A 14378-nucleotide genomic window follows, 5' to 3' on the forward strand; every position below is an offset into this window, starting at 1 on the left:
CCTGCCTATCCTCCTCTTCTCTCTCTCTCTCTCTCATTAAAAAAAAATAAGTAAATAAATAAATAAACATAAAACTCTCTAATCTTTGTATGGTGTTTTCAGATACATATCAATCAAAAGTCAAAATGCAGCCCAAAAAGAGAAAATTATAATGTCCTGGCATCCTGTGAAGGCCACAACAGTCACAATAGTAATAGGCATCAAGCTCTTACTCTGGGGAGAAAATTTCTCTAAGGGGGCCTGACATAAACTCAAAATAGGCTATGCAAATGGATCACCTGATGACATGTTTTAAATGCAGAATCTCAGGCCTGACCCCAGATCTCCTAAACTAAAAGCTCTGAGGGCAAAGGGAGATGGGAATCTGCATTCAGAAGCTACCTGGACCGTCGTCTCTAGCACCAGTCCAGAGACCAGCCTTAAGGAGACCTCCAAATCCCCGCCACTGTCTGAATATGTATGTAAATTCACATGACATGTATTGTGTCTTACAGAGATTAGTTCACAGACTTGTGTTGTCTCCCCTACCAAGAGCAAAGACGAGTCTTACGTATCCTTGTGACACATAGGCTGTCCATGACACAGGTGCACAACGAATACTGGTTGACAGCTATAACAATACATATGGTGTTCTGGTGTACAGGCAAAACCTTCACCATTATCTGGGGTCTTTCCCAGACCCACTTTTAATTCCGAAACGTGGCCTGACTTGCCTAGGGGAAGATTTGCTAATCAGTTTTCTGTATGGTTCATTACTCTGGAAAGAGATAGCTTTTTAAAACACTCTCAAATGAAAAAGTGTTTATGCCACGTGATTATATTCTCCCATAACTAACTAAACAGCATCCAACAAATTCACAGCAGTGTGACACCCTTTAAAGGAAACTGGGTGAGGGAAGCTGACATTGTTTTAATCCCTGGTTCCAAAAGTGGACGGTTGCAGAAGGTTCTTCAAGTGCAAGACATCGCTTTCCAGGCTGACGATGCCAATCGCTTCAGGGTGTGGCGAGGTAGCAATGAGTTAAGTGACAGCAGAAACAGCTGACTTGCTAGGAATTGGGGTTTTTAGTAATTAATAAAATAGGTAAAATCTGAATAGGTGAAACCTTTAGGTCCAGGTGTTACACACCTGGTAACCAACAGATTTTATTAAAATTATTGGTGAACTATCTGGCACTCCAGGAAATCTTTTGGACTTCAAGGCACAATTTGAAGTGAAGCATATAGAGGCACCATCATCTGGCAAAATCTCAACTGGTTAAATCTGACTTTTCCTAATAAAATGCTATGGAATATAAGGATGACCCAAAGAGCTTGGGACACCTGCCCTTGGTTAGCCAGATAAGGTGATTTCCCCCTTTCGTGGAGTGTTTTCTATGGGAGCTCTGTTTTCTTCTCTGCGCTGGCTGTCTGCTGATGCGCAGATGCATGCAGTTAGTCAGATCCACATGAATTTATGCAACCAACTTCTCCCAACACCTGATGAAAGCAAAAAGGAAACCAAGCTTGATTTATCAATAGGACATGATTAAAATTAGTGCTTTCCTTAGTTTTTAACATAAAAGCATCCTTCCTGTATTTCAAATATTGTTGTGTCTATATGATTAAAGCACTTCAGTCAGTCAATATTAAGATTCGCTTGACTTTCATATACATATAAAGGAGAATGTGACATTCTCCTTTACTATAGAAAGACTAACTTGGTCCTTGCAGAATGCAACTTTCAAGAGTGTTGCATTCTTAGACTTTATCCAGAATACAGATAGTTAATGCTGAGCTTTCAACTCTAAGTAAAGTAAGTGGAAGGGAAGTTACATTAGGCTTATGCAGGGCCCTAAACATTACGTTTCTAGCTAACACTTTAAGTCACTCAGGTTTCTCCGTACCTGCCAGGTGGTCTGGTTATACTTTTACCACAGTTTCCAGGCAAAATGGAATAGCATTGGCTCAACAGTCCTCAAAACTTTGTTTTGTGGCCCAGAAACAGAAGAGTTTGACTAGGGTGCTTTATAACCATCTTAGTAACATGAATCTTCTTTTACCCCCCAACTACTGTAAGATGGAAGATGAGATCAATCAAACATGGAAATAGATAGTTCAAAATAGAATTCATGGCTCCAGGCCCTCTATGCAGCTGTCAATCTACTTTCGTTGCAAAGTACACAACTACAAATACTTAAAAGTTAAGTAACACAGAAAGAGAAAGGGAGAAAGAAAAATTCCACTTACTAAACAAGATGTAATTTGTCTTTATTTACATGTGTGCATGCATGCATGTCTATATATGTGTGTAAGAGATCAATTGTTTTCTGATTGAATTAATCATCTCTTTTGTCTTCTCAGTGACAGTGAAAACTGGTTTTGTGAGTGTACCGGGCTGTTCTCAGGCAAGCTGTGCCAGTTTGCAACTTGTGAAAACAACCCATGTAGAAACGGTGCCACCTGTGTTCCTAAATCTGGGACAGACTTTGTCTGTCTCTGCCCGTTCGGGAGATCGGGACTCCTCTGCACTGACGGTAAGAACATTTGATTATTAAGCATGGAGCACAGGCAGAAGGAGGGGAAGAAGATAGAAGTTGCTCAGAGCAGTCAAGGACAACACCTGACTGGTCAAATATACTGCTCACCAAAATTAGGAAATATTTCTAAATGAATAGTAAGCGATAAATTCTTCTTAAATCAGCCGAACCAAGATTCATTACCTAGAAGATATTATGCTAAGTGAAATACATCAGTCAGAGAAAGACAAATGCCATGTGATTTCACTTATATGTGGAATCTAAAGCCCAGAATAAAAATAATAATAATCTATACAGACTCAGAGATACAGAGAATAGACTAATGGTTGCCAGAGGGGAGGAGGTTTGGGTGGGAAGGGTAAAAAAGGTAATGGGATAAAGAAGTACAAATTGGTGGTTACAAAATAGTCACGGGCTGTCAAGTACAGCATAGGGAATATAGTCAGTGATATTGTAATAACTATGTATGGTGCCAAGCGGGCGCTTGAAGAACAGCAGGAGGACTTGGTAGGGTATGTGATTGTCTGACCACTAAGCTGCACACCGAAAACTGGAACAAAATAGTATTGAATATAAACTGTAATTGAAAAATATTTTAAAATAAAAAGACAAGATCCATCAATGAGACTGGTCACTGAACAAGTATTTTTCATACCCATCAGGTAATTACAAAGGAGATAATGAGTTTTTCCTGAAGTTAGACTACAGAAAATTTCAGCGTTGTAAACTCTCAAAGTCATTCTAATATTTAAAGAGTAACAAGGAAAATCAGGTGCAAGAGATAAAATCAAATTATTTTACATCATTCTGCAAGCTGCAGATATAATTGACCAATGAGCATAATGTAGACCAGTTGTTTTTGCTTAAAGGTAACAAATCATAAATCATAGCAATGCCTCTCCTTGGGAAAGTCCAGAGTGTGGAAACAATAAATTATATAAAGGTAGGAGATGCTGTAATATAAGGTTGCTTTAAGAAGCAAATTACCTAAGAATGCACGGTTGGCTTTGGCATACAGAAATGTATGTCTATAGATATTTTCAGAAATAATAAAAAGTAATTAGTTTTAATGGTTAATCAACTGAGGACTGGACTTATCTCATCTTTATTTTTACGATAAATATAAAAAATAAATTTTCCCCTTTGGCACTAGTTGTATTTATTACCAAATTTTAGAATAAAGCTACCAAAGTGGGCACAAGTCCCTAGGCCCCCAGTGTGCCAGCAAACAGATCCAGCCTTTGCTGACTCATCAAAAAGCTGAGGGCCCTACTCTGATGTAATGGGTATGAAAACTGAAACTAGAATAAAGAAGAGTCTAAGATTAAAAGATACTTAGGGTTTTGTTGTTGTTGTTTTTGTCTGAGAGAGAGAAACCAAGACAGGAAGGGAGAGAGAAGGAGGAGAGAGATGAGAAGCATCACTTGAAGCTGCTTTCAGGGGTCATCAAACTTTTTATAAAAACCGCCCACTTTTGCAGTGCTGGTCAACCTGGTCCCTACTGTGCAACCAAACAGCGCCGCGATTGGCCCATCATGAAAGCTGGAACGTCCACTAGTGGGCGGTAGGGACCAGGTCGACCAGCACTGCAAAAGTGGGCGGTTTTTATAAAAAGTTTGACGACCCCTGCGAGAGGAGGGTGTCTCAAGCCAAGCTAGTGACCTTGGGCTCAAGCCAGCGCAGTGACCTCGGACTTCAAGCCAGCAATGTTGAGATCATGTCAATGATCCTGCAGTCAAGACAGTGACCCTGTGCTTAAGTTGGCAAGCCTGCACTCAGCATCCTGAGTCAACGCTCTATGCACTGTGCCTCCGCTGGGCAGGCTGAAGTACTTGACATGTATGTCTTTGAAAGGATTTGAAACAACAGATCTGTGTGTAGATGGAAGAGAGGAAGTTAAGAATTGCTAGGAATTTCATTCTGTGTGTAGCAGAGTTATAGTAGAGGGTAGCCAGCAATTTTTATAAGAAAAAGTATCCCAGCCTGGATAGACATGAAGTCTTTTTTCTCCTATGACAACCTCATGTTGTAGCCCTGGCTGGGTTGCTCCGTTGGTTGGAGCATTGTCCCAACATGCGAGGTTGCCGGTTGAATCCCCACTCAGGGTACATACCGGAATCAACCAGTGATGACATGAGTAAGTGGAACAAGAAATCAATATCTCTCCCCCCATCCTCTCTCTCTTAAAAAAAAAAAAAAAAAATCAATAAGAAAAAACTCATGTTTCTCAGACATAACTATCCTATTTAGCTCAAAGCTATTGAAAATTCAGGTAATCACAATAAGTTCGATTCCTAAGGATTAACCCTAAGGGGTGAATCATCAGCTTTTCTCTCTACTTAACAATAAGACTACCATAGGAAATGAGAAGTGAAGATTTGTAAGAATATCTTCACATATTTACAAAAATCATTGTTGACTCTCATCTCTTGATCTCATTAGGATCCCCAAAATGCAGAGATTAATGAATTACTGAGACAGGAAATATTAGACAATGTTCATTAGGGTCTCTGTCTCAGTGTAGCTAAGAAGAAATTCCTGCCCTGGCCGGTTGGCTCAGTGGTAGAGCGTCGGCCTGGAGTGCAGGAGTCCCAGGTTCGATTCCCGGCCAGGGCACATAGGAGAAGCGCCCATCTGCTTCTCCACCCCTCCCCCTCTCCTTCCTCTCTGTCTCTCTCTTCTCCTCCCGCAGCCAAGGCTCCATTGGAGCAAAGTTTGCCCTGGCGCTAAGGATGGCTCTGTGGCCTCTGCCTCAGGCGCTAGAATGGCTCTGATTGTGGCAGAGCAATGCCCCAAGATGGGCAGAGCATCGCCCCCTAGTGGGAGTGCCAGGTGGATCCTGGTTGGGCGCATGCGGGAGTCTGTCTGACTGCATCCCCGTTTCTGGCTTCGGAAAAATACAAAAAAAAAAAAAAAAAAGAAAGAAATTCCTGCATGCACCCATCCAGAGGAATTTCTCAGAATAATTAGCCTACCCAATAATATATTCCACAAAGGTCCAGATCCATTTGAGATTCCTGCCTGCATAGGACTTACCTTCTAATTGACAAAAGAAAAAGAAAAAGAAATAAAAAATGGCTCAATACACAATATGAATTTATGAAAAGAATGATGAAGGAAATAAACAAGAAGCAATAGAGCAACCAGGTCGGGGCACCATTCTAGACTATCAGAACGACTCCAGAAAAGGAGATGTTCTCACCAAAGCCTGAAGAAGGAATATTCAAGCAGAAGGTTCAGAAAATGGGAGACTCTAAAGAGAAACAGAACTTAATCTTTTGAAGGAGTGAAAGGTACTACGGTGCCTGGAGCCTAAGGGCACAGGGAGAAAAATTACATCTGACGTAGGCAGAGCCAAAACCATACAGGGCGTTGGGAGCCTGGGAAGGTTCTAGACTTGATCACTAGGTCTCTTAAAAAGCCATTAGAATGTTTTAAAGAGGCAAGTGGTATACAGTATATGTGTTTGCTTAAACCATTTTGACTGCAGTGTAGAGATTGATTTTAGAAGGTTTTGCCAGTGACCCTGACAAAGCATAACTTTGCTGAAGACAAGGGTGATGCAGTGAAGGTAGAGGTAAGTGGATGAACTTGAGGTCTATTCTGGAAATGGAGACAGAATTGACAGAACTTACCAGGAAATGTGTGAAAAGGGCTGAATCAGAAACACTCAGATTTCTTTCTTTCATTTGTTTGAATTATAGGTAGAAGGTGGTGGTGCCATGAGGAAGATTAGAGGCATAACAGGATTCTTAGAGGGCATTATTGGGGAGTAAGCAAAAGTTTTATTTTGTACAGATGATGGGAAAGATGCCTAGTAGATACCAAATGGAGATGATATGTAGGCAAATGAATAAATGATGCTGGATTTCAGAGAAGAGGTCAGGACTAAAGATACTGAGGAGCCACTGCGCCACCTCACCCGCAGGTGTTGTAAAGTACCAAAAGCTACAGAATTAATATTAATATTTTGGGAGGCTTGAAGAACATTTTATTAATTTGGGTTAAGGTGTGCAGAGAAATTGTGAGAAATAGTCTCTGTATTGTGTGATTGGCATGACCAGGATAGCCCTCGGCATTGTATTGTAAATGCAAAGGGGAGGAAAACATGGATTCCCAGACATTCCACCACACCTGTGGGGAAAGGGGTGAATGGCTAGCCAGGTACTGGGAGAGAAAAACCAAAATAAACCTTTTCTTATAGCAATGAGCCATTTGCGGGCATTTGTCCCCATGGAAACTACCTCTCCTATGTAAATGCGTGTGGTTAACACGTGTGACTCTGGACAGAGAGATAGCAGATGAACACTAGATAATATAGGAATGCCTTTTAATATGTAAAAAGACATCTTTCTACCATTGTGCTGACTTGTAAATTTTGTTTTCTCCAAAATGATGAGTGGCTTGCATATTGAACATGGTCCTATCATGTTAAAGGACATATGACTATAACCAATAGTGGTAAGGGGCTCCTAATTACAATTTTTGCTTCTGTACTTCCCACTTACAAAACTATAACTACTAGGTAGAACAAAGAGCTGGGCGCTCTCCCTCAGACTTCTGTCAGAGTTGCCGCTGCTTGGCCAAGTTAGGCAATAAAGCTTTGATGTGTAAACGACGGACCTTGTTCGTGTCTTCAGTGTTTCAGGTCCCTCCGGATTAGGCTTAACAATACAATTAGGGGAGTCATCTAAATAGAAGTAGTGGTTTTAAAAATAGCAGCAGAGATGGTCTAAGGAGAAATTTTAGATAAAGACAAGAAGAGGACTAAGGACTAAGCCCTCCAGGATCCCAATATTTAGGGATCTGGTAGAGAAGAGAAACCCATGTTAAATAGCACCACCATCCCCATGCAAACACCCCCTTTAACTTTCAGACAATAAATATCATTTCTTTAATGATGGGCATGGTCTTAGCCTGGGTTCCCCATTAAAAGGGTAACCTGGATAAAGAATTGCATTCAGGGAGCTTATTTTGGAAATAACCCCAGGAAACAGGAGGGGAGTAAAGCCTAGAGAAATAAAACAGGAGAGATGAGAAAGTCAGAACAAAGGCCCATTATGGATCAGAACATCACTGTACAGCCAGTAGTCACAGCCGTCTTCGTCACATGCAGGTTCACATTAGATTCGGGCAGATGATAAAGAAATAATGGAGACAAAAAATGGTGGGCTATTCCTTTACTCAAGTCTCATACCAGCTGACAAGCAAACACACAGGGAAAACATTTATCTTTCAGTCAGAGCTCACAAAGCTACAACCAGGAGAATCTTCTCTGGTTTTTTCTAGAATCAAAGGCCTCACCGGTCCCAAAACCCCTCACCTCTGGTTCCCCATCAGCACACCTCTTTCCCTGCCAACATGGCTTCTCACTCTGCAAAACTGGCTTCTCTCTCTTTCCCTGCCATCCTGGCTTCTCTCTCCTCCAGCACACATTAGCAAGACAATGGCCCTTCCCAAGCAGGAAGGTAATTTGCAATTTCACAGATCACATACCTGGCACTATCCAGCATCATTTTTAACAATAAAAGTGAGCAAACTCAAAACTACAAATTTTACAAACTCAGTTGCCCAACAATCCCCATGGGTAAGAGCTTCAGAGAAGCTGGGGTCAAGGAAAGAGAGCTCATCAGTCACAGAAGTGCCCTCTCAAGTGTCAGCTCTCTCCCGAAGCCAAATTGGCAACAAGCAGGCATCGATGCTTCCTTTACTCCATCAGTTCGGATGAGGTGGCGCCTGCTGGGCAGATAAAATGTATTATGCTCACTTTGTTAAAAAATGGCGCTGCCCATGTGAGGCCGTCGCCCAGGTGATATTAATGTGTGTTGAGAATCCTTGTAGCCTGGGGCTTGGTTTTGGGATTAAGCCTTTCCCACCCTTTTTGATGTGGGGCAGTACAATCCAATCATGCCTCAGAGAAGTGATTTTGTATTAGAGACTTCCCTATTTTGTATATTGGATTAAAGGTTGTGAAGCTACACTATAAAATGGGGGCAGAACGGGAGCTTGCTCTCTTGGTTCCTGGGATGATTAGCATGAGAGAGCAGAGGGAGCAGAGCAGAGAGCAGAAAGAGGCCATGTGGCCAGGAGAAGCAGCCAAGATGGCGGAGTGCTGAGTGAGATGCAGTTTGTGTAGAGTTTGTATCTGGGATAAGGAAGGAGATGGGGAACTGAGGAGAATAAGGCTGGTGAGCTAGAAACCTTTGATTCTAGGAAACTCGGATAAGTCAGTGGCTTTGTGAGCACTGAATGTGAGTAGGTTTTGGAGCCCAGTGTGTGTTTTTACTTGCCCGCCGGGTGCAAGCTAAGATTAAAGACTATGGCCCACCAGTTTTTGGCTCCATTGTTTCTTTGCCGACTGTCCGAATCCAATGCGAACCTGCATGGGCCGGGCTGCTGTGATAGTGGCCCTGGCCGTGGCCTCTGGCTTTACAGCGCCCAAATCATTTCTTGGACCATTCGCTGTTACCAATCCGAGAGCTCCAGGAGATTGTCCAGAACATGCTGAATACATGTTTATTTAACGAAGAAGAGCATAGAGCAAACTAATAACCAGAGTTGTTGCCCAATTACAACTACACTTTAGAACAGGCACTGAATAATATCTGAGAATCCCTTTTGTATAGTTGCATTTTTGGTTATACCAGAGGATGAAAAATCAGCTTGTTTTATTTCATCAACAGTTATGTTTGCTACACACTTCTCTTTTAAATAATAACCATATCTACCATACTACTGTGTTCTTTGCGAGATAGTAAAAGATATAATTATGACATTTCCTACCTTGTTGAGATTTTCACTGGGGAATTTAGTCTGGGGAGATCTTGGCAGTGTTGCCAGGAGCTGAGACAAACACAAGTGGAAAACTCCCAGCTGCCTTCCTTTGTGAAATGCTTTACTTTCCCCATCTGTGCTCCTTAGTCACACTTCCTGTTGCCAATTCTTATGCAAGAATAACTTCTTCTTGTTTCCTTAACCACTTTATTCTAAAAACAAAGGTGGGGAAGGATGCTTTATCTTATTTCTTGCCCTCTGTGTCCCTTCTATTAAATATTTCTTAATTAATTTACCTTATCTTCCCAAAGTAGGTGTCTCAATGGAAGACAGACTTTGAAGAAAGCAGGGTAACACACTGATTGAGAAGCTAGGCCCTGGAAATAATCTGGCTGAGTTAAAATCCCCATTCTACTGCTGACCAGCCAGGGAGTGCACTTCGTCTTCCTGTACTTCCACTTCAGTGAGTCTAATACTATAACTGAGATCATTCATGTAGCGTGCCTAACACGTTACTGGTCACAGAGAAAACATGTCTGCTTTTTAAGGGTGATCAAGCCAGGATTCACATGTTCACAGTGAACTACCACATCTTGCTATTGTGGGAAAGAAGGCTGGATCTCCATTTCAGCTAAAAATATATAAAATTTAAAAAACTCTCTAGGATGTCAAAGGAAATCAAAATTAATTTCCTTTTAAGCTTTTCTTCTAAATTGGTGACACTCTGCAGTGATTAGGGACAAGCCAAGGTATTAGAAAATCAAGGAAGAAAGCAGTGCCCCAGGGATACAGATAATCACCAGGCTATTTAAGGACATGATACCTCCATAAAGCAGCTTAATGTCAGGCTGGCATTTTGTAAAGGCATATTTCAAGTACATGTAATTTTCTGTCATGTAAGCTTGTAACTCTTGATAGCATTCGTTCTGATATGAGCCAGCTTTTTCTTTCCAACTCAACAGCTGTTTGATTAACCCACTGTTCAACCTGTCTCAATATTTCTCACTTTCCATCATGTTTAAATCCTGTATTTTCTAGCTTCCGAATGTAAAGAAATGTTAAAAGATCAAGTCCAGTCACAGAGGGGAGCAAGGAGACAGAGGTGATTGTGGCCACACAAGAAAACACTCAGAAAAGCAATTCCTCTTGTTCTGGGTTGAAGGCTACCTTTGAGTGGTTTGCATTTTTCTTTCCTTAAGAACTGAGTGAATTGCCTTATCTTTTGCTCAGTAGGAAGGTGCATACCTCCTGCCTTCCTTTTTTTTTTTTCTGTTTAAGCATCTGTAAAAAGTAAAAAGTTAGATTGGCACATATAAAAAAAAGCAGCACTTAAAATAAATATCTATTTCAATGTGCACTAAAATGTTCTTTAAAAAAAATGGTTTTGATGGATCCTGTAATCCAATCCTTTAACATATTGAATTAGCATCTCTCTCCTATGTAAATGGCAGCAGAGCAAAGTTACAGTTATTATTCCAATAATTATTACCAATTTTGTGTTTGTAAGCAAATGAGTCTTTAAAATAACATATATCTGGGAAATGTTTCTGGTCAAAGTCTTTTATTAGGTTTAGAAATTGCTCATATATCTATAGTTAATGCTATCATCATTCTCTTAATGCATTATGCTTTCTACCAATGATTATTATTGCATTTAGCTATATAGTTATACACACATATATGCATTCACACACACACATCTATTAAAAACAGCAAGAAAATAAGCTATACGGTATCAGTTCTGACAAGGCCTACTAGATGTTTGACCAATATATTCTGTCCTTTTTTGTAAATATCACCACATTTGGGGGGGAAGCAGGAAACAGTAATATATCCAGCTAAAATGTGCCAGCCCCCCTTAAAGCAGAATGCAGTCATAGAACTAAATTATGGATAATCAGATATAAGCAGCAGTGTCAGAGCATTATACTGACTTCTGGAAAAATCCTGAAGAGTAACATGACCCCCAGCTTTTCCTCTTTCTGAAGACTAGAATAAGAATGAGATGACTTGAATTCCAGAAGTCATTTTAAGGAGCCTAAAGATGGAGAAACAAACAGATGGAAAAAACTTAAATCCCTGATAACTAACTTTATTAGTCAGGGATTGCCTGCCATAAGACTTACTGTTAATGAGGGAGAAATAATCTATTTTGCTTAAACCTCTGTTATTTTGTGATATGTTATGTTATATGAGTCTAAACTTAATCCTTACTGATATAATCAGTGTCATGATTTCCCTGAATCTTATACCCTGATATGTTTCCTCAAATATTTATGATTTTGTTCATAAGCCCTTAGACTCCTTTTCAAAGAGAGAAAAGTACAGAATTTCTAGTATTTTATTTATCTCATTTCAGTCTAGAAATTTTTTTCTTCTTTTCCAAGTGAGAGGAGGGGAGATAGAGAGACAGACTCTCACATGCGCTCCAACCAGGATTCACCCAGCAATCCTATCTGGGGCTGATGCTCTGCCCATCTAGAGCCATGCTCACAACTGAGCTATTTTTAGCACCTGAGGCAGAGGCTCCACAATCCATCTTCAGCTCCTGGGACTGATGCACTCAAACCAGTTGAGCCATGGCTGCAGGAGGGGAAGAAGGAGAAGGGGGAGGGGTGGATGTTAGGCAAATGAGTTTGTAAAATTTGTATTTTTTTAGTTTGCTCACTTTTATTGTTAAAAAATGGCACTGGGCAGAGCCAGGTATGTGATCTGTGAAATTACAAATTACCTTCCTGCTTAGTAAGGGCCATTATTATGCTAATGTGTGCTGGAGGAGAGGTTTTTGGTGCCAGAAAAGTTTTAAAAAGGAGAGAAGGAGAGGGAGAAGAAGAAGGAAACCATTTTTGGAGAGTAAGAGCAGAGAGGATGCAGAGTGCTGAGGGAGAAGCCATGAGGGCAGGGAAAGAGAGAGAAGCCAGTTTTGCAGAGTAAGAAGCTATGTTGGCAGTTGGGGAACCAGAGGTGAGGGGCTTTGGGACTGGTGGGGGCCTTTGATTCTAGGAAAAGCTGGAGAAGATTCTCCTGGTTGTGGAACCGGAGAATGTGTCTGTGGCTTTGAGAGTCCTGTGTGTGTTTGTTCGTCGGCTGGTGCGAGTCTAAAATAAAGGAATTTTGGCTCCACTGTTTCTTTACCATCTGTCCGAATCTAATGGGAACCTGCATGTGAATGGCCATGATGGCGGTGGTCCCTGGCCTTACAGTGGAAAAGCAGATGGTCACTTCTCCTGTGTGCCCTGACTGGGAATTGAACCCAGGGCTTCCACATGCCAGGCTGATGCTCTACCACTAAGCAAACTGGCCAGGTCCTCAGTCTAGAAGATTTAATGAATTATAAGTTAGTAAAATATATTTTGCAACCAGATGAAAGTGTGGTATGAATATTATTCCAGTATTATAAAAGAAATAATCAAAGTAAGCACCAAAATAAAAAAGTATATTTTTTCCAAATTAGAAAAATAACTTCACAAGGAAAATTCAGATCTTACTTATAAAACATTAGCTTGTACCTTAAAACTACTCTGAGACAATTTCTAATAAACACACTAAATGAAAACTCAAATTAGTTTGTCGATTTTCACATCTTTGTTCCTAGAGAGCAATGCAGCGGTTACTGTCTGCCTTTAAATAGAAAACAGAATATTCACTGTCAAATTCTTGCCATTTGCCTCTGGAACACTGTCAGTAGAACACTAAACTCTGAAGGCCAAATGTTCTTTTTGTTCATTCGGGCACTTTGTCATTGTTTAGCACCTCACAGAATTCTCCAGCCCAACACAAGCATTTCCTGCTTATTAAAAATGTCTTTAAAATGGATAGACCACGCATTGGGGCGGAATTGTCTCCCCTGAATATATTTATGGCAAATTGACTTTGTAGAGCATGTGTGGAAATGTAAACCTGGGCAGCGTCTCCCGCAGTGCCCCGGAGAATTGCACCTCTCAGGTCTGTCAGTCGGGGCTGTCAGGTTCCAGCCCACCTCCGGTTAGGCTTGGTCAGTTTAAGAGCTATGCTAATATGATGCACCTGCCAGTTACCAAGCAATGGAGAGCACGGATACATTTGCTGCACATTAAAAAGAATTCACAGAAATGGAAAATTGATTAGAGTCTGAGCAAATTTATGCCACATGAAGAACGGAGCTGTCGACATTTTATGAAGAGGCAATGGGATTTATTGATTGTCAGGAATGAAATAAACAGGGATAGAGATGCCTGTGTGTGATGTAAATTGCCTCCCATTCTATACAATGATAGCAGCTCTTCTGTTAAAGGGTTTTTGTTTATACACTGCACATATATTGTGTCTTTTCTAATATGTTGTCATTCCATGATGTGGAGCTTGAAAATGGCTTCCTATTCTCCTTAGGATGAGATAAGAACTGCTCAAAATAATGTGCAGGCCTGACCTGCGGTGGCGCAGTGGACAAAGTGTCGACCTGGAATGCTGAGGTCGCCGGTTCAAAACCCTGGGCTTGCCTGGTGAAGGCATATATGGGAGTTGATGCTTCTTGCTCCTCTCCCTTCTCTCTCTCTCTCTCTCTCTCTCTCTCTCTCTCTCTCTTTCTTCTCTAAAATGAATAAATAAATAATTTTAAAAATAAACTATATATAATCATTAAAAAAAATGAAGGGGCATACCCCAGCTTATCCGCCCTCTATCAGAACACTGTTCCCAACATTTCGTTGCAAAAGGAAACTAAATACAGCCTCAAATCGTAAGCTCTGTGAATGTCAGAATCATGTCTGCCTTGGAGCAGCACATGGTGCCTGACACATGGTAGGCTCTAAAATTTTGGCTGAATTGAAAATGATTTGCAAGTTCTTCAGAATATTTATCTAAACTGTTAGCCTGAACCTACTACTATGCTTATTACTTAGGAGATAGTCAATAAGTTTTTGTCCAATTAAAAAATAAAACAATCAATGAATGAATAATCTAATCTGGATCATTTTCAAAAAACACATGCCACCGCGCACCAGAACAACGAGGCGGCCCATATGAGAGTGTGTTGAAATGAACTTGCATGGCCTGAGCACCTTCTATGCGCCGGGCCCTCAGCTAAGGGCTTTCCATTCATCTTCT

General features: G+C 40.8%; 1 protein-coding gene across 1 annotated transcript in view; it reads left to right on the forward strand.

Annotated features, from left to right (window-relative positions):
- Nucleotides 1-14378, forward strand: part of EYS (eyes shut homolog) — a 1965296-nt gene that overhangs the window by 1847076 nt on the left and 103842 nt on the right. Inside the window, 1 exon segment of the mRNA XM_066360293.1 lies at nt 2344-2516. Coding sequence (XP_066216390.1) covers nt 2344-2516 — 173 coding nt within the window.

The sequence above is a fragment of the Saccopteryx leptura genome, chromosome 1 (genome assembly GCF_036850995.1).
Source record: "Saccopteryx leptura isolate mSacLep1 chromosome 1, mSacLep1_pri_phased_curated, whole genome shotgun sequence".
NCBI lineage: Eukaryota > Metazoa > Chordata > Mammalia > Chiroptera > Emballonuridae > Saccopteryx > Saccopteryx leptura.